A 23,327-nucleotide genomic window follows, 5' to 3' on the forward strand; every position below is an offset into this window, starting at 1 on the left:
TTTTAAGTGTGCCGAACCGATAGCTTTACAATCATCTCATTGTGACTTTTTTTTTTTTTTTTTTTGCTTTTTTCTATCACTTCTTCAACTGCAGTTTGTCTACGGTTTTTTTTTAATTCAACCACTTTACATTGTATACTTTCATGATTCTAAAAATTGCCTGTGACTTAAGTCAAATGTAAAATTCAATATTTCTAACAATTGCAACCAGGTACCCTGTGAGCACCTGTGCTCTCCTCTGTGAGGAGGTACCCTGTGTGCACCTTCCTCTGTGAGTCAGAGGGAAGCCTCCAAGCCCCAGTGTGTCCATTGTGGATGGCGTCAGGCAGCATGCTTTGAACTGATCTGAAAAGCCAAGCAAACCTGATAATTCTCATACTTTGCAACTATTTAAAAGGAGAAACAGTTTCATAGTGAATGTGACATTAAAACAGTTAAGATTAGCTATAGAGTCTCAAAAAGTACAGAATCCACTGGACAAAACAGTTTTCAACAGGCTTTTTATTTTATAACATTTAGCTTTATTATAATACCAGCACGTGTCATTAGATTTCCCTCCATCAGAATAACTACAAATTTCAATTCATGTATTTATAATATTATTATATCATTGTTTTATTTCGATTCTACGTTTCTGCCTGGAAGGCATCAAGGAATTTAGCTTTTTTTTTTTTTTTTATTTAATGAACAACTGAAAAACAATAAAGTCACAGTACAGGTACAGGCAGTCCTTGACTTCATTTAGTGACTGTTCAAAGTTACCACAGCACTGAAAAAAGTGACTTGTGACCATTTTCCGCACTTACGACCATTGCAGCATCTCCATGTCATGTGAACAAAATTCAAATGCTTGGCAACTGACTGCAATTTCTGACGGTTGCGGTGCCCTAGGTTTATGTGATTCCTTTTGCGACCTTCTGACAAGCAAAGTCAGTGGGGAAGCCAGATTCACTTAACAACCGTGTTACTGACTTAACATCCGCAGTGATTTGCTTAGCGACTGTGACAAGAAATGTCATAAAGTAGGGCAAAATTCATTTAATAACTTTCTCACTTAACAATAGAAATGTTGGGCTCATTTGTGGTCATAAGTCAAGGACTATCTGCATTGCCTTCAACCAGAATAGGCTTTTCCTATACATTAAGTGTTCAAGGTTTTTCTATCAGTTCCATTTTGAAGAGATTCAGTGAAAGTACATAAGAGACAGGTGCCCCTGTCTATAAGGTGGTATGAGTAAACATATAATGTCCTCCCATATCAAATTTTCTGGATTTCCTCTTTGTGTATCTCACAAAATTATGAATAAGCATGTATTTCTACAGGCTTTAATGTGGATCCCTTGTTTTATTGTTAGTTTTAATCTAACGTAATTGCCTTTTGCTATTGCTTGATTTCGGTCTAGTTCTGTTTTTTTGTTTCTTTTAAACATTTTTATGGACCATATTATATGGTTTTATTTTGTTGCATGCTATTTTGCTAGCATCATTTAAAAAACAGCACATAATAAATGTATATTATTATTGCTAATATTGTTATTAGCTTTAACAATCTCATTATAATTATTTTTATGTACTGGTGCCAGTAGGAAGGTTATTCTGGTTTCTTTAGGCATACATTAACATATAATTGGGAATAGAGAGCCTGAATTTTCATTCCATAGATTGTTGGATTGCATCTTTCAATCTTTCATCAATCTTGATCACTGCTAAGAATTTTTTTTTTTTGTTCTAGTTGTAGAAAAAATGGACAATGTTTCTGGTGACATGGAAGATTCACGCCAACGATGCAGTGAGAAACTTTCAGAAGTGAAGAGTGATTTAAAGAAACTGGGTAATTAATATGAATTAACTGGTTAAGTAAATGGTGAAATTATTATGCCTTTATCATAGAAGTCATCAACATACTAAAATTGGAACCAGTAGTATTTTTTTTACAGTAGCTGGTAATAGATTCTTTAAAAGATTAGTTTAATTTGTTAACGGTTCAACTTTCAAATTCTGAATCCTACACTTTATACAGTGCCATACTGAATAAATGGACATTCAAATTATGCATTTATTCACTATAAAACCAACTAATGTATGTGTTAAGACTATTAAAGCTAAGATGAATCTCTTGGATAATTGGGATATTAGCAAACACAGTTTTCACCCTTCTGGATACATACAATAGGACAGATTTCTTCTTGTCTAAGATCATGGTAAGCTTCTGAGAGTGAAAACAGATGATCTAGGTTTACTTATGGCCTCTCAATAAAAGGGGATTCATGTGCTCTTTGTATGCCTTTAATTTTCTGTGTTTCAGTGACCCTTCCACCAGCCTTGTAAATAGAAATTAGTTTGTATTAATTCAGAACTGCCCAATGAAAACTGATGTTCATTAGCAATTCCTCAAATAAGTTTGTTTATGTATTGGCTTATCCTCCTGTTTGTAGGATGAAGTAAACTCTGTTAGATTGTTCTTCTGATAAGTAACAAATGTAAAAGTTTATCACTTTCCTGCTTCTTTCAGATTATCAAGCTGAAGAGAAAGCCATGACCACAAACACAGAGCTTTCAAGTTTCAAAGATGATATTGTAGCCCTCCGCCAGCAACTTCATGAGATTTCAGAGAAAACCACAAAGAACAAAGATACACTGGAAAAGTTACAAGAATCTGGTAGCATGTTAAATGACAGGCAAAGTCAAATGAATGGTGTTTTGGACAGCAACTCTTTCATGATCAAAAATATCAACAAAACTCTTCAAGCTTACAATGGCTACATCAGTGATCTCCAACAAGACACAAACAACATTCAAACAAACTTGCAAAGCCAAATGCACTCACATAATGTTGTCATACTGAATCTAAATAATCTTAACCAGACACAGGTTCAGCAAAGAAATCTTATCAGTGCTTTGCAGAGATCGGTGGATGACACAAGTCAGGCTATCCAAAGAATTAAAAATGACTTTCAAAACCTTCAGCAGGTTGCCCTCCAAGCACGGAAAGATACCGATTGGCTTAAAGAGAAGGTGCAGATTTTACAAGTATTAGCAGCTAACAATTCAGTTATGACCAAAGCTAATAATGATACACTTGAGGATGTGAGCAGTCAGTTAAACTCATTCAGTGGACAGATGGAGAATATCACTACTATTGCTCAAGCCAATGAACAAAGTTTGAAGGATCTCCAAGAACACTATAAAGAATATGAAAACAGAACATCTGCCAAATTTAACCAGCATGAAGACCAATTTCATAGCTTTGAGACAGATATTGTCAACATTATTAGTAATATTAGCTACACTGCCCATCACTTACGGACACTAACCAGCAATCTCAATGATGCCAGGACAACGTGCACAGATACTCTTAGTAAGCATATGGATGAGCTGACTTCTATGAACAACACATTAACTAATGTTCGTTTTGATACTACTACTTTAAGGATGCAGCAGGATGTGATGCGGACACGGTTAGATATTGAAGTAGCCAATTTATCAGTAATAATGGAAGAAATGAAGCTGGTGGATTCTAAACATGGCCAGCTGATTAAAAATTTCACAATACTGCAAGGTAAGAAATGTATTGGATGACTTTTCCAAAATAGATATTGGTATTGATTTTCAAATTGTCTAGGATACCTGAGATTACCAGCTCCATGTGGATTTCAAAAGCATTGTATGAAAATAAATATGGTGACTACATCACTCCACTTCCTAGCTTTCTGTAAAGTTGGTAGGAAATAGAAGTTTAAGAAGAAATAGTAGATCAGTTTTTCAGGTTCATTAGAGTTATTCTTTTCTCATATTTATCATATTACTAGCTGAATACCTGTGCTGTGCTATGAAACTATGTGATCGCACTTGATAAATCGACACTTACAGCTTGAAACATAATGAGTACTTATGATCGCCCTCTCCTCTCCTCTCCCCTTCCCTCCCTCTGCCTTGCCCCACAGAAGCCTCCCCTATCCTATCCTCTCCCTCAGGCTTGCCCCACAGAAACCTATTTTATTACCTTCTCTCCCTCAAGCTCCTTTCCAAAGTCCCAGCCAGCAGGCCGGATGAATCACGTGCTGGCCACGCTTTCAGGTTAGGAAGTTTTCAGGTTAGGAAGAGGAGTGGAATGTCTAACTCCTTGGCATCAGAGCATGTTAATAATAATATAAGAAATACTAATGATCTGATGGTCATTTTGAAAAATCCTTTCTAAGGGAGTACCTAGAAGCCAAGAGAAACATATGTGCCACATTTCAAGTTTGTAGGCTTTATGGTTCTGGAGATTTCATGATGCAGTGTGAGTGGTTTTCACTTTTATATATATAGAATAGATATAAAGAAACACATGTAGTTTAGCTATAGAATTAGATAGCATAAGCTTTATTGATGGTTCCAAAGTTAAAGAAGATCTAGTAATAATGGAAGAACAGTTGAAAAAGGGTTGATATATGGACACTTTTCAAAGCCCCGTAGAAAAAGTTACACAAATGTCAACATTTCATTTAAGCAGTACGAATTACAATGGTCAAAACCAATGGTTCTCACGTTGTTTTTTTTCCTATATCAAAGAACCTGGGTCCTGAAAACTGTGAACCACAAAATCTTATTTTTTGAAAACAATAATATGTTGACAAATATTCTGCTACTATATGTATCTGTTTTGGTATTCTTATGGACTTAAACATTGCAATGATACTGTTGAACCTCCTGTTATAATAGGTAGGATAATGAGTAATCTCATTGGGATTGAGGCAGTGTTTGCCAATATGGAAAGTTTTCTTTAAGCCTAAATAAATAAATAAATAAAAGTAAAAATAATTAAATAATGAGAAGAAACAAAATAGCATAAATGTTATTTTGTCCTCAAAGAGGCTCCTGCAATTCTAGGCTCTAAGAAACACTGTGAAAATGCTGGATTCCTCAATATGTCTATAGAGATTCTCAGTCGTGCTGGTCATGGTTTTCCCAAAGGTGCTTTTTCAAGAGGCAACTGGACTTTCTGGTTTTTCTTTGAAGAAGTTTCGCTCCTCATCCAAGACACTTCTTCAACTCTGACTGGATGGCAGGGAATGGAAGGATTTATATTCTTGGCAGACAGCTGGTCATTTGCATTCATTTTATAGAGTCATTGAGGCCACTTGGAGGTCTACCTGTGTGGTCACCTGAGTAGTTCAAATGAGTGTGGAGCCTTCTTGGAACTGTTGAAAGAATTGTGTTGTGGACTGGAGATAGATGATGTTGTATCCCTCCCACCTCAATAGAAAGTCCAGTTGCCTCTTGATAAAGCACCTTTGGAATTTCCTCAAAACTTTCAGTTGAAGACTAGCAATTCTCTAGTCTTCCTTCTCTGCCCTATTTTCCTCGCTCCCATTTTTAATGATTTTGGAAGAGTAGTCTTAAGCTACTGTGGTACTGGATGCCACTGGTTGAGAAACACTGGTGTAGACTATAAGCTATTTGTTAGATACTTAAAATACAGATTATGTGAAAATGTAGTATTAATGTAGTGTGGTTATGGCTGGTTGGTGTTTTTGGTTGTGTTTTTTTTTTGCTATTCTTAAGTTTATATTCCTCTATCTGACTCTTCTTTCGGAACTAATTTCTAAAACAAAATGTAATAATTGAATGGATTAATATTGCCTAAGATGCCAATTTCTATTAAAGAGACTGCATTGAATTAGTTTTTATAACATTATCCCATAAACAGTTCAATTTAAAAAATAACTGCAAGGTAAAATTAGTCCATTGTATGTTTGGTTTAAAGTGACATTTTGGTTTACTGATTATGTTGAAGTATCTTAGAATCATAGATGAAAAATATTATTTAGGTGATCAAGTCTGTCCGCTCCTCAAACCAGGAATCCAAATTAAAGCATCAATGGCTGATGTTTATTTACCTATTATATACCTGTTATATATTGAGGTATTGAGCTGAATGACTGGACCCAAAGAACTTGGATTTTACTCAGTCCAGGTAAAATGTATCGGGTTTTCTAGAACAACAGAGAATAGTTTAGTATCCTAAACTTTTGTAATATCCGATCTGAAGAGTGCTATCATATTCCCACTCAGTCTTTTCTCATCAACCCCAAACATTCTTAGCTCCTTCAATCTGTCTTTTATAATACTTGGTTTCTAATCCCTGATTGCCCAATTCACTTGAATCCTTTTTAAATCCTTGTGGTGCCCAAAACTGGACAAAATACTCTAGTGGGATTGCCAAAGGGAAAAAAAGGAAGTAATATTTCCCTTGATTTGAAAACTATGCTTCACTTGATGCAGCCTAAAATTGCATTTTCTTATTTGCATTGATATATTATTGACCTGGAATGTAAAACTATTATTCCATGTTCTTTTCCAGTACTGGTAAGCCAGCTATTTCCCACCCTGTAGTTCAGCATTTTGATTCTTTTCCTGAATGCATAACTTCAAATATTTCTCTATTAAACTGCATCCTATTATTTTCAGCCTATATGTTTAACCTATTATTTTGAATTTTATTTTAATCTTCCAGGGAAATATGTGCCATCACAAAATATTTTAAGTGTTCCATTTATCTCCTCATCTAGATAATTAATACAAATGCTGAATAGTCATTGCATTGATGAGTCATCATTAAATATTGTTTACAACTTAACTTTATACACTTAATGCTTATACCTTCCAGCCAATCCATATTTACACCCAACTAAATTTTCTTGAGTTCTTTGGAAAAGCCCAGTATTTTTAAAAAAATACTTAGAAATTGATTTATATTTAAAGTAGCTATATGTTCTTAGTACTAACAGGTACTGCAGTTCATTAATTTTATTACAGTATATTATTTTATTCTTCTTCTGACCTTCTCCACATATTCATTTTATTGTAGGTCCTCCAGGTCCAAGAGGGCCCAAAGGTGACAGAGGACCCCAAGGTTCAGTTGGACTTACTGGGCCCAAGGGACAAAAAGGAGACAAAGGAGAACCAGGACCTCCAGGACCTCAAGGTGAAAAGGGACCAAGTGGCCCACCTGGATCACCAGGTGAAAAAGGTGGAAAAGGTTCCAGAGGTTCACCTGGATCTAAAGGCCAGAGAGGTTCAACTGGGAAGACTGGGCTGCCCGGTCCTAGTGGAGATCCAGGACTCCCTGGACCACCTGGAAAAGATGGACCCCCTGGCCCACAAGGCCCACCTGGACCCCCAGGTCTTCAAGGATTTGTTGGCGAACCAGGGATACCTGGTGCTCGTGGGTTGTCTGGTTTCCCAGGTGTACCTGGACTACGTGGTCTTCCAGGCGAGCCTGGTCCTCCTGGACTGCCAGGTCCACCAATAGCTATGGCACTACAAGGCGAAATTAGTGGTAAGCTGTTAACACACTCGCTTTCTGTCTGCATGCTTCACTGTGTATTTATTACCAATATATAAAAATACGGTTTGTAACTACTGGTATGTTGACTATTGGATTGTATGTTGACTATTGGATGGTATGTTGACTATTGGATTGTATTCTGTGTACACATTGCAATGGAAGTTTATCTATTCAAGCCTCCAACAAGCATGAAATGAATATCATGTTTTTCAAATCCATGATTTCTAAGGAGGTACAGAAAGCAATTGTTATCTTCCCCCCCTCCCATCAGAATTCCTCACATTCTCTTTCACAGCAGTTAATTAAATCCAGCCATTTAATCTATCACATTATACACAGGGAGATGGTCTGGGGCCATGAAGCACATTTTTTTCTGTCTTTCTCGCTCACCTTCTAAAGCTTTTCTCTATAGTGTTAAGAAGACAATAAGTAATTGTGACCCTTGTTATAAGTCCTAGTATGCTGTACTATTATATATAAAAAAGTAGAACCTCATGTTGACCACTTCCTCTTCCCCATCTTTGTATCTCTCTTCCTTCAACTGTCATATACGCTCAGTGATATCTAAAGTTCATTGAACATCCTGATTTTTCATTGAGCTTTCTTCTCCTTAGCTTTTCATTCACAAAATGTTTTCCATGTTACTGCAGAACCCATATACATATACGAGGACCAATATCTGTCTCTTGTAATAATGGAAAATGTTATGTATTATATGGAGAAAGGGAGCAAAACCTAGTATATTGCCAGTATTCCTGTTAAAACCTGATAAGTAATTGTGTAGGATTGTTCAAATCTCATTGTTAATACTTGTTTCAAACTTTGCATACAAAATTACCCCAGAATGGTGTTAGAAGAATGATTTCGATACATGAACAAAAATCTGGAAAAATCTTTTTAAAATTTATTCTGCAGTAATATTATTAAACTGAGCCCCTTTTCCTTTACGTTAAAATAGAAATGATTTGAAGGCCAATTTGATAGAAAAGGATGGCTGCAACTCTCAATAATGGAAATTCCATTTCAACAATATTCTGAATAGATAGTTTTTCAAATTGCTTGGCTTCCAATAATGTTATTCAAAACTATATCTACTAGGGTTATGATTGCTTCAAGAGTAAATCAAAAGTCGTTTCTTGGGTTTCAGATGAGCACAGTGTCCCTGATGTTTATTTAAAGCTCTCAGGCTTCTGTATGAGTTTGAAAAAATAATAATAATATGCTGGTGTTTTAATAGTGGCATTGATTTTAATGGGTTGGTTCTTAAAATAGAGGCATCTTTTTCAGGCCATACTAAAGCCTAGAGAAAAAAACCAGGCTGCCTTTACATATAGCACAACAGAATGCTGCTGTGTGTCCCTGAGGTCTGAAACATTTCTTTCAAGTCATTTTCAAAGTGTGCAGAACCCTAATTTCTAAGGGGGAGGTTACATTTTCATTCTCGTGAGCATTTATATGCAAGTGTTTCATGTTACAGGTTGTCCTGCTTACTGGAAGAACTTTTCAGGCAACTGCTACTACTTTTCAAATGAAAGAGCCATATTTGATGATGCAAAGCTTTTCTGCGACGAAAAATCATCTCATTTGGTTTTCATCAACAGCAAAGAGGAACAGGTATAAAATGCCATTTAGCATGCTGTTAGATTTAAATAGTACAAAAGAGCAAGTATGGAACATCATTACTTCCAGCCATGCCAGTTGACAATGATTGGAATTGAGTAGGTTAGACAAGGCAGTCAGAAAGAAAGCATCTTATACATTGCAGGATCCAATCTGGGCCGGTCACTGGGACCAGAGGTTTAGTCTTACAAGCTTTCGGATTCATGCTGGAGCCCATCTTCAGGAACTTGTCTCTCACCAGAATTTGCGTGACCACAGAAGATTCAACCGCTGGTCCCCATGACCAACCCAGATTGGATCCTCCAATATTACCCTGACACACATATATTTGCCTTCATTCATTTTATAGGTGTCAATGCCTCATAAATATAAACATTTGACTAAAGATAATCAGGAGGGATGATCGGGGGATTTCAGTCTTACTGTAAAAAGCTGACCAAAAAATGCAAGTAGTCCTTGTTTAGAAACTGCCTTATTTTATGACCATTTGCAGTTACAATGGTGATGAAAATGTAACGCTGTGACCAATCCTTGCATTTACTCGCTATAAAGGAAAGGAAAGCTGAAGTAAGATTGTAAGCACAGCTGCACTTTCACTAGCAACTATTTTTGCTTAACAGCGGAGTTGCCACTCCCACTTGTACTTGCATGGAAGACCACCCATCACTTGTTATAGGAGCATCTGATGCTGTTACTTGGGTTGAATATTCTGCTGAAAATCCATGTTGATTTTTCTTTCTTGAAATGGAGCTGTCAGAGGCTGCTAGTTTGTTCAGAGCAGTCCATGAGAAGAAAAGGATCTATCACTCTTTCTTACTCTGCTGATATTGTGAGGCCTATGCCTGCCCTCCCACCCAAATTGATTTTCTTTTCTAAAGCGAAATGCAGGTTAGGAGGTTGACTCAACAAAGGTGAGGACTGGAAAAAGAATGCGTACCTTCTTCCTGTCCATTTTGTCATTTTAATAAAATGACATTTCCGGATAGCTAGGCTTTACTACATGACAAAACAAAGTTGAAGGCAACATAAGCAATATGTAGTTTGACCCAGTGGTGAAATTCATTTTTTTTTTACTACTGGTTCTGTGGTGGGCGTGGCAGGGGAAGGATACTGCAAAATCTCCATTCCCACCCCACTCCTGGGGGAAGGATATTGTAAAATCTCCATTCCCCACCCCACTCAAAATTTCCGCTACCGATTCTCCAGAATCTGTGAGAACCTGCTGAATTTCACCTCTGGTTTGACCCTATGAATACTAATCAAAGACTGTCCCAAATGTCAGCTTTAACGCAGTGTGTGTGCAAATGTAAACCAATGCTTTCGCTGAGAGTAATATTTCCAACCCTAGAAATAGAAATAGTGAGCATCCAAAAGATCTTGAATAAGGCAGAGGATGTCATTCCAGGTGAAATGATTGTAATTTCTACATGCTTTCTGGTGGAATATGTTGGATTTTAATTTAACAAACCCTTCCCATTCAGCCTCCAAGCTCCCTTCTCCCGAACCTCAGAGCCCCAAACTATTTTATCTATTTGTTTGAAATAGCTCTTTATTAGATATCTTCACATTTGATCCCAGGGCAACTACGACTGCATTAATACCCACATCATGCTACAAAGAGCCACTGTAAATATAATAAAAGACAGCATTTTGTATTGAGGCAGACAAACTAAAATGCTTGGTCAGCATTTACTGAGCTGATGCTCTTGTGACAGCAAGCAGGGGAAAGGAACAAGGGAGAGTTTCTTGGATAATCCCTTTTCATTCTGGCTGCAGAGCCCACCACGTGGCAGACAGACCCTGTGGTTAGCAGCGTTTCTCACAATCTACTTTGCAGAATTTCCATTGCTAGAGAGGAAATTTTTAAAAAGTCCCTCTCTTCACCTCATGTCCAATAGGTGGCTATTGCTACTATCAATGCGCCTTATTTAATCTGAAAATTGGTTGTGAAAAAGACATTCTTGGTGGATGGTGAAAAGGAAATTGGACTGAGATTGGGAGCGTTAAAGGAAGAATGTGTTTGAAAGGGTGCTCAGATCAAATGAGATGCACTCAGAAATAGTTCCAGGTTCATTTTGCCCATAAACTCATGTTTATGCTCAGTCACACTTTTCAAGAGGCTAACATATTTTAAGGGAGCCAGAAACCCTGGGATGTGAAACAATGTGACTGATTCCTTCTTCTGTACACAGCAATGGTTGAAAAAGCAAGTTATTGCAAAAGGCAGTTTCTGGATTGGTCTCACTGACTCAGCGAAAGAAGATGAGTGGCGGTGGCTGGATGGTACCCTACCAGAATACATGTGAGTGAAGGAAGGACATTCACTGTTTTCTGCTATAACTGTTTCTTAGCATCTGCCAGTAGGAAACAGTGCAGCAACCTTATAAAACAGTGATGGCTAACCTCTTTGTCGCTGCATGCCGAAAGCATGTGTAATGTGTGTGCGACCCCACTCCTGTGTGACCCACCCCCTGTGCATGTACGCATGAACCCCCCCTGCGCTCCCTCCATGGTTGCGTACGCAACTCCCCCATGCCCCATTTTGGGCTTAGTAGGCCTCCCTGCAGCCTCCTTGGAGAAAACACGGGTTGTGTAGGGCCGCACTGAACCCTCGCCCCCACGCATGCATGTGCATCTCTCTCATGTGCCTCGCACATATGTGGCAGAGACCCCAAAATCAGCTGGCCAGCAGGAGTGGCGCAAGCATGCACAATGGAGCTGAGCTGGGGCAACGGTTCACATGCCCACAGAGAGGGCTGTGTATGCCACCTGTGGCATGAGTGCCATAGGTTCGCCATCACGGTTATAAACATTAATACTTCTTTGATTTCAAAATGTTTATTGCCAGAAAAGAAAATCCTGAATAACCAGTAAAAGAAGATAATAAAGCACCTTAAGACGCTTATTGCAGAGTTAATAGTGAACTAGGCTAGAGAAACCACATGTTTTTTTTAAAACAACTTTTATATAAACACGTGGGTGGAAGAAGGACAACAAATAAAGAAAGAGAAAGGGTTAATTTTGCTTGGCTGATTACAGAAAACAAGACTTCTGTGTTGCCTCAGTTGTAAATTGTTGCTGGTACCAAACTTGTGTCTTCATTTGTCATTGAAGCTAAATATCAGCCAAATTCCTTTTAACGGGAATCAGGGTATACACTGGATCAGCAATAGATCAAGGAGACTAAGATCTGTCATTTCCGCTGAATGAAATTATTACTTTTTTCTCCAACCTCTCTGTTTGACTGCTGCTGAGCACTGGAGCTTAGGTTAAGGAAATGTTACTGGTATCTTTGGCTAATTCCTTCTTATCCTGATGAAATCTACACATTTGTAACTTAAACCATTGCATCTTTAAGGACCTTAACAAATCTTAAAGTGATTGCACATAACCCAACCAAAGGATAATTTACTAGGAGGATGATACATCACCCAATAAATACAAAGGCTACAGAAATCTGAATAATCACTAGATGGCAATTAATAGATTGAGAATCTCTGCTCTGGAGTTTTGCAGTCTAGATCTGGTAGCTCTAATTATGCAAATTTATGGAAATACATATATAAATCCAACAGGAAGGTGTGTTTATATCTTAGTAGATCATCTGCAACTATAACAAACAAATACAACCCCATTGAAAGATTATACTCTGTACATGTGTCTATGTGCAATCCAAAACCACAACAGAAATTTTGGTCCAATTTTAGACTTTTGAGCTTTGGCAGTTTGTCCAATTGATTCCCATCTCTAAAGCCCAGCTGTTTTCAATTTCCAGGAAAAGTCATGCACTATTTGTTAAGGAATATGGTTTTTGTTTTAGGAGAGATTGGTTTTTGTTTTTGTTTTGATTTTTTTTTTACTATTATAAATTTCTTCTGCATTACTGTCAGATGATGGCTTAGTTATGAAATGATCTTTTTTTTTATTGCAAGAAACTGGAGTGCTGGACAGCCCGATAACTGGAAACATGGACATGGGCCAGGGGAAGATTGTGCTGGATTAATCCATGCTGGGCTCTGGAATGACTTTCACTGTGAAGATGTTAATAGTTTTATTTGTGAGCAAGATGTAGAAAAAGGTATGATAAGCTTCTGAATCAAATGCATTCACATGTATTACAAAGGTTTATTATCAATCAAATTTCCACAGCTGGGACGAGAGGGAATTGAACATCCTACTCATACAGATAGAAGGTCTTGGAAGAGAATTTGAGATTCATCTTTATTAGCATCTGTGTATAAATATTCTCCCTAGCTGCTTCCGATGTTCAGGCCACTGAGTTTTAAACTATTGGCAAGATTACCCAGTATTCTTACTAGGTAACATACACTTGGCAATCAGTGTTCAAAAACATGCCCAGCTAATTCTGAAGAAAAGCAATGCTTTATTTATTTTTTTAATTTTAATTTTTAATTTAATTTATTTTTTCCAGTGCACACCAAAAAGATAGTAATGTAATTTCAGAACCCAAAAATGCAGTTTGAAAGCTATAAGCAATAGAGCCTAATGTTCTGAAGATTTTTTAAAGAATATTTAGTGATGCATTTCCTTTCTGGTGAAAATAAAGTGCAGTGGAATGCAACCTCCCCTCCCCCAAATAATAGCAATAGCATTTAGACTTACAGTATATACCGCTTCACAGTGCTTTACAACCCTCTCTAAGCGGTTTACAGAGTCAGCATATTGCCCCCAACAATCTGGGTCCCCATTTTACCGACCTCAGAAAGATGGAAGGCTGAGTCAACCTTGAGCCTGGTGAGATTCGAACTGCCAAATTGCAGGCAGCCGGCAGAAGTAGCCTGCAGTACTGCATTCTAACCACTGCGCCACAGTGGCTCAGAAGCTGGCATGAGGTTCTCCGGAACTTCTCCAACCTGCTCTGATGATGCCTACGCTTAGAGAAATCTTCTCCAGTTCCACCTGACCTCAACTGGGCTCCTCAGACACCCCAACTGTGCCCCCATCGCCACTGCAATCAAGCCCATCCATTGACCTTTGAACTGCCAAACTGCAGGCAGTCAGCAGAAGTAGCCTGCACTACTGCATTCTAACCACTGCACTACCACAGCTCGACTTAGAGCCATAATGATAAATATCTCATTAAAATACTGCTGTACTTAAAGTACTATTAAAAACCAAACTTGAAAGAGCAGCCCAAGATATAGCACATAAGAGTAGTCAAAGACAATGGATGAAGAGTCCGATGTTATTACTCAGCTTCTCCCTTTCATTAATCATTTCTGTACTTTACATGAAAATAAAAACTTGAAAAACGAGATGCAATTCTACCTTTGTATTTTGTTATTATCAATTATATAGATAAATTGTTAATATATGACCCTTAGGTTAATTTAATAGTAAGGGTTTGAGGTGTGTGTGTGTGTGGAGGGGGGGGGGTGTTCTACCATAAAATTCATTTGATGTTTTGGGCAAATTACTCTGCTTTTTCCCTCTCAGCCTAACAAGAAGGCTGAGGTTAGGATGAAGTGCTCATCTGAAGTTCTTCAGAAAAGAAAGTGAGAAATATACAGCAAACATAAGGCTCTCTTGAATCAGCCTTCCTTATTTATTAAATTAACATGCGACCTGAATTTAAATTTACAATACAATACAATAGCAGAGTTGGAAGGGACCTTGGAGGTGTTCTAGTCCAACCCCCTGCCTAGGCAGGAAACCCATTTCAGACAAATGGCTATCCAACACCTTCTTAAAGACTTCCAGTGTTGGGACATTCACAACTTCTGGAGGCAAGCTGTTCCACTGATTATTTGTTCTAACTGTCAAGAAATTTCTCCTCAGTTCTAAGTTGCTTCTCTCCTTGATTAGTTTCCACCCATTGCTTCTTGTTCTGCTCTCAAGTGCTTTGGAGAATTTTTCAGTTAGAATTTTCATGTGTGTTTAAATTTCAGCAGTTTTTAATACCTGGAACTTGTTGTTGCTGCAACCAAAATGTATTCTGTACATCTGGAAAAATAATTCTTAGAAATCTATTTGTGTTTACTTGGTGCTGTTTCCTACAAAGTAAATAACTTCTACAATCAAGTAGTATAAGAAGAGTTAGTTCCCCTGATCTTTACGTCAGCACTTCATTCCTGGTCCCTATTGGATCCCCTCCCTTGCCCCTTCTTCAATTACCTTACAACATTAATAACAGCACGACATTTCGCCTTATAACTGGCCCTCTGAGATGATTAAACAGCTACGGTATACAACGCAATTAAAATATGTTAAATAAATGCAAGTCTTTTCTCAGGTGGTATGACAATCTTTCCAAAGAACCCAAGATTTCATTATGTTAATAATAGTCAATGCATAGGTGATTTTTTTTAGAACCAAAATTGTCTTTTAATAAGACTATGGAGGTGGGGGGTGGAGAGGGATTACCTGTAAAGATGAATCAGTGGATTGAAAGTTTTTTTTTCCTACGTCTGCATTTCAAGAGTGAAACTGACTGGTCTGCCCTTGGGATTCATTGGCAAACACTACGTAGAAAGACTGGAGATCTTTCTTTCGTTACCTGTAATTAGTGCAAACTGATTTTCACATTAAATATCTTCCTACCGTTATCATACCATTTGCATTTTGACTGGTTATGGTCAGACACAGATGTGGAAAGCAGTACTTACCAATGCAACTTACAACTTTGGCATTGGTTTCTGGATTTTAAAGCCAATTCTTACCTTTGTAACCCTTGTTAATTTTCTTTTCTCACTGCAGCTCAGCCTCCGGGATTGTAATAGGCCAAGAGACTGACATTTTCTTTGCAAATAAATTCATCTGGGACTGAACCATCACCCAAATAAGAAAAGGCGCACTGAGAACTTTGATGAATAAACTTCATCAGCACAATTTGTCTTCCACATTTTCTATTTTTCAGGGGCTTTACAACCTGTTGCACAAAGATGTTGGTAGAAAATGTAATTAGACAGAACTACCTGTAGATCTCTTCAGTCATTAAGCCGAAGATACGTTCTGGTAAGAACTAGAAAATAGCAAGCTGATTACAAGTTATGACTTTACTACTCTAGGAAGACAAAAAAATACAAAGCTACTGTGTAAACAAAACAGCCACTTGCTAAATTCCCAAATATTGGCAATTTATATAAATATACATGTATAAATTTATATAAATTTTATATATAAATATATATAGTCCAGTTCTGATCAGTAATATAGAATATACTTTTTAAAGCTTTTAAAATGCTGTATTTTTGTACAAAATGTTGCTTGTTATATGGATTTAATTGCTTTTTTATATGAATATAGTAAATAGAAATCAAAGAAAACACCATTGATACTACTTATCATTCACTAGAAATAACCATCTGGAATAAATTATTCATGTTTAATAACTTTTAAAATTGATTTTAGATGGCATTTGCAGTCTATTATACAAAAAATACATACAAAGTTATGAACAACATGCTTGTTTTTCCGAACTGGTCCATTGACAGAACTCCAGGCAGCTGAAAGTCTAGCAACAGGGATAATATTGACTAGTAAAGTACATACTTTACATATTGTGTAGAGAATTCCTGATTCAGTCTTCCTGATTCCAATTAAAATAATCAAGTGGTCAGAGAGCTAAAAAAAAGACTTTGCTGAGGGCCCTAGGAATTTTTTACTAGCTATGATGCAGGGCTTAATATACTAGCTGCTTAACATGACCTAATATAAAATATGTTTTATGTTCCTCTTCTTTTCTTCATGTGTAGGCAATTTCTATTGCTGTAATGGGCTTCACACCAATGGGGGCTAGTTTAAGTCTAATAAAACTTTTAACAAAAACAGATATTTCTGATAGATGTGTGCAACTTGTTCTTAATACCTTTTTGGTACCCACCCACTGGGGCAGCGGGGACAGGAACCAAGAGACGTTGCCATTTCTTGATTATACTTTTTTCTGCTCCAGTTTAACACCTCCAAATTGCAGCTTTTTCTTCCACATGGAAAAGAACTTGTCAGAAAATGGTTAACTATTCCATGTCACGGTTGCCTTCCTGTTGTCTGTCGATAAGTTGTTCTGGAGAAGAGGGGGGGAGGCAAAATCCAAAGCATTGGGAAAGAGTTCAGTATATCTGCATGCAACATCTAATTTGTTGGATCAGCAGGCAAAAGTGCTACAATACTACAGTACTTTCTGTACTTCCACAGTGTTCAGTAACGATTTCTGCTGAACTTAAAATTACAGTGAAAATAAAAGGCAAGTCACACATATTGACATAAATAGTATTTACATGGTTTTTGTAGGTAAATTTGATACTATGATTGTTTGTGAACATTTATATTTAAGATAAGTACCTGTAATCATTTTGGTTACACAACATGGACTAAAAAGAATGTTGGTAAACTCAAAATATCGAAACAATGAATACATCAAAATAATTAACTTTTCCTCTGAAATGTTTTTCACATTAGGATCATTTTTTGCTGTGATCTGCACTGTTGAGTTAAATAAGCCTTTTCTTTCTACCTTTGACATCCTTCTGTATGTCCTTCACTGGTACCAAAGCAAATGCTCAACTAGTTTGAAACTAGATATTGGGTGAGTTATTTATTTGCTGAGACTTAGGTGTTGCTCCTGTCACAAAGGAGGACTCAGAGCCACTTAAAGTCCAATGTCCAACAAAATGGTTAAAATCATAAAATAGCTACTAAGAGACAGTCAAAACAAAAGTGACAAAGACGAACCAATATTCATATCAGACTCTCAGAGGCCCTTTAGAAGCACCGCATCCTAATAGCCCTTAAGAGCCATAGTAAGGGTAGGGCCCTAATCTCTGACATATGCTGTTTTAAAGAAGAGGAGGAGTGACAGAGAAGATCTGCCCTATATTCCCCAATCACAATGGCATTAGAGATTGACACCCAGAGCAATCATTTTGGGGGAGTTTGATACTTGGATTAGGTCAGAGGTATCAAACTTGTGGTCTCATGGTGGCGTCACATGACATATTGTGACTCCCCCCTCCCTTTGCTAAACTGGGCGTGGGTATGGCCATGAATGATGCATCCGGGCTGCGGGCCGCGAGTTTAACATCCCTGGATTAGATGGTCTCATACATAGCCAGCTCCTGAGCCATATGTGACTTTAAAGGTGATATCTAGCATTTTGAAATGTGCCAGTAATTGAACAGCAAACAATGCAATTCTCTAAATGTAGGTGTACCAGCATACATAAATCAAATTTTGCCTGACATGACTTAAGTCATTACATTGTAGACCAGCTGAAGTTTGTGATCTCTAAGTGCAGCCCAAGGTAGAGTACATTGCAATAATAAAAGACATGGTGACAAAGCCCATTAGCATAGCTTAGTGACACAGAAATTGCCATAAAAGGGAGACAAGCAGGTTTTTACCTGGAAGCAGGTAAAAACCTCTTGGTTCCCATCTTCTCTTTGAGCAGGAACTGTGACTATAAATAGATCTCTAGATTATGAGTCAATTCTGCATGCTGGAGTTCTGCCCTTGTCAGAAACAAAGATGGAAACTTAATGGATTTAATTGGATCCTGTACAGAGGTGGGTTGCTACCAGTATTACTACTGGTCTGCTTTGTGTGCGTGCCAAGCATGCACACACACTACTAAGCAACATGACAGCAATGGTAGCAGCGACCGCGGGACTGGTTCGGTGGCGTGGCCAGCCTGGGTCACTGCTGGTTCTGCGACCCAGGCCAATATTCCACTACCGATTTGGCTGAACCAGGCCGAGCCGGTAGCAACCCATCTCTGATCCTGTACCAAAGCCAGTATTTTATGTCCTGCTAGTACTAAACTTGAGTCAGATCATAACAGGATCTCCAAAATGAGATGAAATCATTTTGGTAAACATAATGAGGTTTATTGCATCCCCACAGTGGAGAACTCTAGAGGTCAACTCCCCCCCCCTTTGGAACGGCAATAAGGCTTTGAGGAAAGAGCATACTACCACTCTCCTCAAAGGAAGACTCGCCACTGCTTCTCCCAAGGATCAACTGATTACTAGCCTGACTCTGCCCACCTGTTACATCCCTGAAATCATTCACTAATCAGGTGAGGCAGAAATACAAAAAATAGATGGTTTCAAAGAGTCTTGTTTGCTTAATTAGGACCAACATTATATTTCAGATAACCTTGCAAGATGACTTTTTATAGAACTTGCAGGGATCTTATTCTGAATAAAAGAATTATGTGTTTGTGTATGTATAACATAGGAAAATATTTAAAAATAACAAAAAAAAAAACCCAATGCAACTACATCAAGGTAAATTGTTCATACAAAGGCTTCCTGTGCAAATGTGTATGAAGATTTTGCATGACAGCTTCAAAAAAGAGAATCATATTTCGTGTTAATTGTTCATGAAAGATCATATTTGTATAGGCAGATGACTTGATATGTGTGGCTTTTTTTTTTCTTTTTTCCAAGTAGCCATTTGTTATTTTGAGTTCTGATGTCAATCTTAGGTCCATTAGAGATTTCAAAATAGCCATTTTTGGAAGGAAAAGGTCAAAAGTAAAAAAGATACCTGGCCAATATAATTGAAAGATTACTGTATTCACATATGCCATCAGATTTCAAACTCTCTCGGATCTCATTCTGTCCCGTATATAACCTGCACCTTTGCAGTCACCTTCCCTGAGGCACCATCTGCACCAGTTTAGCCATTCCATGCATCTGATTTAGTGAAAACTTGTGCCGCTTGATAAAATTTGATGGAAAAGGTGTTACCGGACTTATCCTAAATATGGCATTCTGAGGTCTTAGGAGCAGGTAGAACAATCATAAAAAGAAATTGAAAGCATCGTACACCTAGTCCTCGACTTACCAGAGTCCACTTAGTGACCATTCAAAGTAACAACAGCACTGAAAAAAAGTGACTTACGACCGGTTTTCACATGAATTTATGGATGTTGCGTCAGCTCCATGATTGTGTGATCAAAATTAAAAAGCGTGACAACTGACTCATATTTATGACAGTGTCCCAGAATCAGGTGATCCCCTTTTGCGACTTTCTGACAGACAAAGTCAACGGGGAAACCAGATTCACTTAATAGCCATGATACTAACCTAATAACTGCAGTGATTCACCTAACAACTGTGGCAAGAAAGTTCCAAGCTAAACCACTATTTCGTTTTCAAGTCCTCTGCCTGAACGGCCTCTATTCAGGGGTGAAATCAGCTTACCTTTGCTCCCGGTTCGCAAATGTGAACGAGTGCGTGCTCATATCGCTTGCACACACCACCTGCTTGCATGTGCAGGACCTTCCATGATGATGTCCAGGCAGGTAGGAGGAGCCTCCTGCCGTCACCGTTACTGGTTCGCCCGAACCGGATAGAACTGGCTGAATTACACCACTGCTCCTATTGCTCTCACCTCCCAACTTAAAACTGCCATTCCATGCAAACGTTGCAGCTTAGCAGCAGCAACCATGCTTCCCTTCCCAATTTTATTGAGGAATGTGATTGCTCATGACATTTCAAACTTGCCCCCTCCTGCTGAAAAGTTTCCTCTTAACGAAGCTTTTAAGATTACAAGTATTTTCAGATTGAAAAAAAGCTGCCAGCCCTTATGGAATTTTTAAACAGATTTATATCCTCTGAAAAGGACATGGTGGCTCAGTGGCTAAGACGCTGAGCTTGTCGATCAGAAAGGTCAGTAGTTCATCGGTTCGAATCCCTAGCACTGCGTAACAGAGTGAGCTCCCGTTACTTGTCCCAGCTTCTGCCAACCTAGCAGTTCAAAACCATGTAAAAATGCAAGTACAAGAACAGGGACCACCTTTGGTGGGAGGTAACAGCGTTCCGTGCGCCTTCGGTGTTCAGTCATGCTGGCACATGACCACGGAAATGTCTTTGGACAGCGCTAGCTCTTCAGCTAGCACATATGTGCGAGGGGAACCTTTACCTTTATATCCTCTGAAAAGTTTGTCTAAGCAGATGACAACTGTTTTTCCTCTTAACTTTTGCCATTTTAAAATTTGTAAGAAAACTTCCCAGAAGCAGCTCCATAAGTAAAGGTTGTTATTCTATTAGGGACTGGCAGAGAAGCATTTTTGCAGTGGGGCTATCCTATACCAGGCAGCTTTGTTGTTGTGCTACACACAATAAAAAAATTAAAATATGCTGTCTCATTGCTGGCAGCCACTTCACTCTCTGCCCGGAATGCTTCATCACTCATAGCTATAATCAGCACATATGACTGCACCTATTTACAAACCAATGGGCAAAATATATTAATTGTGTGCATCTGGAATATGCAAGAGTTCCATGATGTTCGTGGAAATATTTAGCAATGTGTTTGGCAATAAAAAAAAAAGTAATTCTCTCACAGTTTGAAAGCAGTGTGTTATGAATCTAATGACTTCTTCCCATCAGAGGCATCTTGCTGAGAGGAAAAGCAGTTTGTCTTGGAAACTCGTCAATTTGTCATAGTCATTTCCCACCTACACACATTTTTGTAATAATGTACAATTAACTTTAAAATCGCAGTTTGTATGCGCAGGTAGACCTCGATGTACGATCACAATCAGCACAAGAATTCCCATTGTTAAGGAACATGGCTGTTAAATGTGTCACACCGAATTTTATGACTTTTTTTTTGCCACAATTGTTAAAAGAATGATAGCAGCTGTTCAATGAATCAGTAGTTTATTAGGAGCTATGCTGGCGCAGTGGTTAGAATGCAGTATTGCAGGCTAATTCTGCCCACTGCCAGGAGTTCGATTTTCAGCAGTGCAAGATTTTTTTTATTTTATTAAAAAACTTGGTTAAGTTTTATGAATTATGAGTTACTGAATAATTAATTTATCATGCAATTAGATCAGCATGAGAAAAACAATATACAGAAGAGATGGCATTCTCTCACCTTTGATAAATTATACATACATATTCAAATGTAGCCCTGAAACTTTCCTATAGGGTGTTGGCATTTCATATCTGAAAACAAATACATGAAAGTTCTGACTGGAAATGCTTTTAATCTGTGTTCACACATTTCTTCTTCCTCTATTTTTAAAGCAGGCAATAATTGGATCCTCACCAAGTTGCAAGACTGGGTGTCTAAAACAAGTAAAGCCAGTGGAATGCAATGGATCATGTATCAGACTAGGAAAGGAAAGACCTAGGTTCCAATCTTCCGCCATAGAAACTCACATTGGACTAATCACTCTCTCAGCCAACCCCCTCTCCCCAATATGGAGATATTGCTGGTGTGTGGGAGGGAATAAGCTACCCATCTACCTTTACTTCCTGGGGTAGAAATATAGATATAAATAGCTATCAGAGTATCAGAGGTGGCATTCAGCAGGTTCTGACCAGTTCTGGAGAACCGGTAGTGGATGTTTTGAGTAGTTCGGAGAACCGGTAAATATCACCTGTGACTGGCCCTGCCCCTATCTATTCTCTGCCTCCTGAGTCCCAGCTGATCGGGAGGAAATGAGGATTTTGCAGTAACCTTCCCCTGGAGTGGGGAGGGAATGGAGATTTTACAGTATCCTTCCCCTGCCATGCCCACCAAGTCCTGCCACACCCACCAAGCCACGCCCCCAGAACTGGTAGTTAAAAAAAATTGAATCCCACCACTGCATAGTATCTATAATGGCACTGAAAGTCAATTTAGAACTTTTGAAAATTAGTATGAGCTGACGAGGTTTTTGTTTACTGATCGGTGCATATTATCTTGATTTTATTAAAATAAACATGGTACATACCTCAGAGAAATAACATTATACATTTTATTGGCTCCTGAAGTAGCTATTCTTAGTATCATTGGGCTCTGATCCTATTACTGATCAGCTTGGGAATAATGAGCCTTTAAATCATGCAGCATGATTTCTGGCAATGCAGTTGAACAGATTTCACTAACTATGGCACATAAGTATTTGGAAAATCAATGCTTTTTTGAGCAGAATCCAAATATGCAGTTGACCTAACAACTATGAAACCTAAGGATATTTATTCTAGTGTTACTGAGAACATTGTGTTTGGTTTTGTTTATGTAGTGACTAGAATGAAGCACGAAAATGCCTTACACTAAGTACTGTGGGAGTGGGAGTAATCATTCTTTCTATGCCCAAAAGGAAATGACTTAAAGGGTTTCAGGAATCTTTTTGTAATTTCGCAATGAATTTGGCTTGCCAATTTATACGATAAATAACTCGAAGACATTCTGTTTTAAAAAACAGAACATTTTTACTTGCCTAAATGTTCCATTTGTGTAATCATTGTATAAACTGAAATTTGCTAGTGTGACAATAATAATATAATATAGGAATGTTGCTTATAACACTTGTGTTGTTTCACCAGCCATAGTGTGCCCCATTTCTGGTCTCCATTTTGTTTTGCTGATGGATAAAGTGCAAATAGAGTACATTTAGTCTTCACTTTATCTTCCA

The 23,327-nt window shown here is 38.0% G+C and overlaps 1 protein-coding gene across 1 annotated transcript in view; it reads left to right on the forward strand.

Moving 5' to 3' along the window:
* The window catches only part of COLEC12 (collectin subfamily member 12), a 90,819-nt gene extending 74,076 nt beyond the window's left edge, over positions 1-16,743 (forward strand). The window contains exons 4-10 of the mRNA XM_081951565.1: positions 1,733-1,831; positions 2,513-3,559; positions 6,854-7,324; positions 8,811-8,947; positions 11,146-11,255; positions 12,886-13,031; positions 15,671-16,743. Of these exons, the coding sequence (XP_081807691.1) occupies positions 1,733-1,831; positions 2,513-3,559; positions 6,854-7,324; positions 8,811-8,947; positions 11,146-11,255; positions 12,886-13,031; positions 15,671-15,690 (2,030 nt within the window). The 3' untranslated portion in view covers positions 15,691-16,743. The remainder of the gene's footprint in view (positions 1-1,732; positions 1,832-2,512; positions 3,560-6,853; positions 7,325-8,810; positions 8,948-11,145; positions 11,256-12,885; positions 13,032-15,670) is intronic.
* The last annotated feature ends 6,584 nt before the right edge of the window (positions 16,744-23,327 follow it).

The sequence above is a fragment of the Natrix helvetica genome, assembly GCF_964273705.1.
Source record: "Natrix helvetica genome assembly, chromosome: 4".
In the NCBI taxonomy this organism is placed as follows: domain Eukaryota; kingdom Metazoa; phylum Chordata; class Lepidosauria; order Squamata; family Natricidae; genus Natrix; species Natrix helvetica.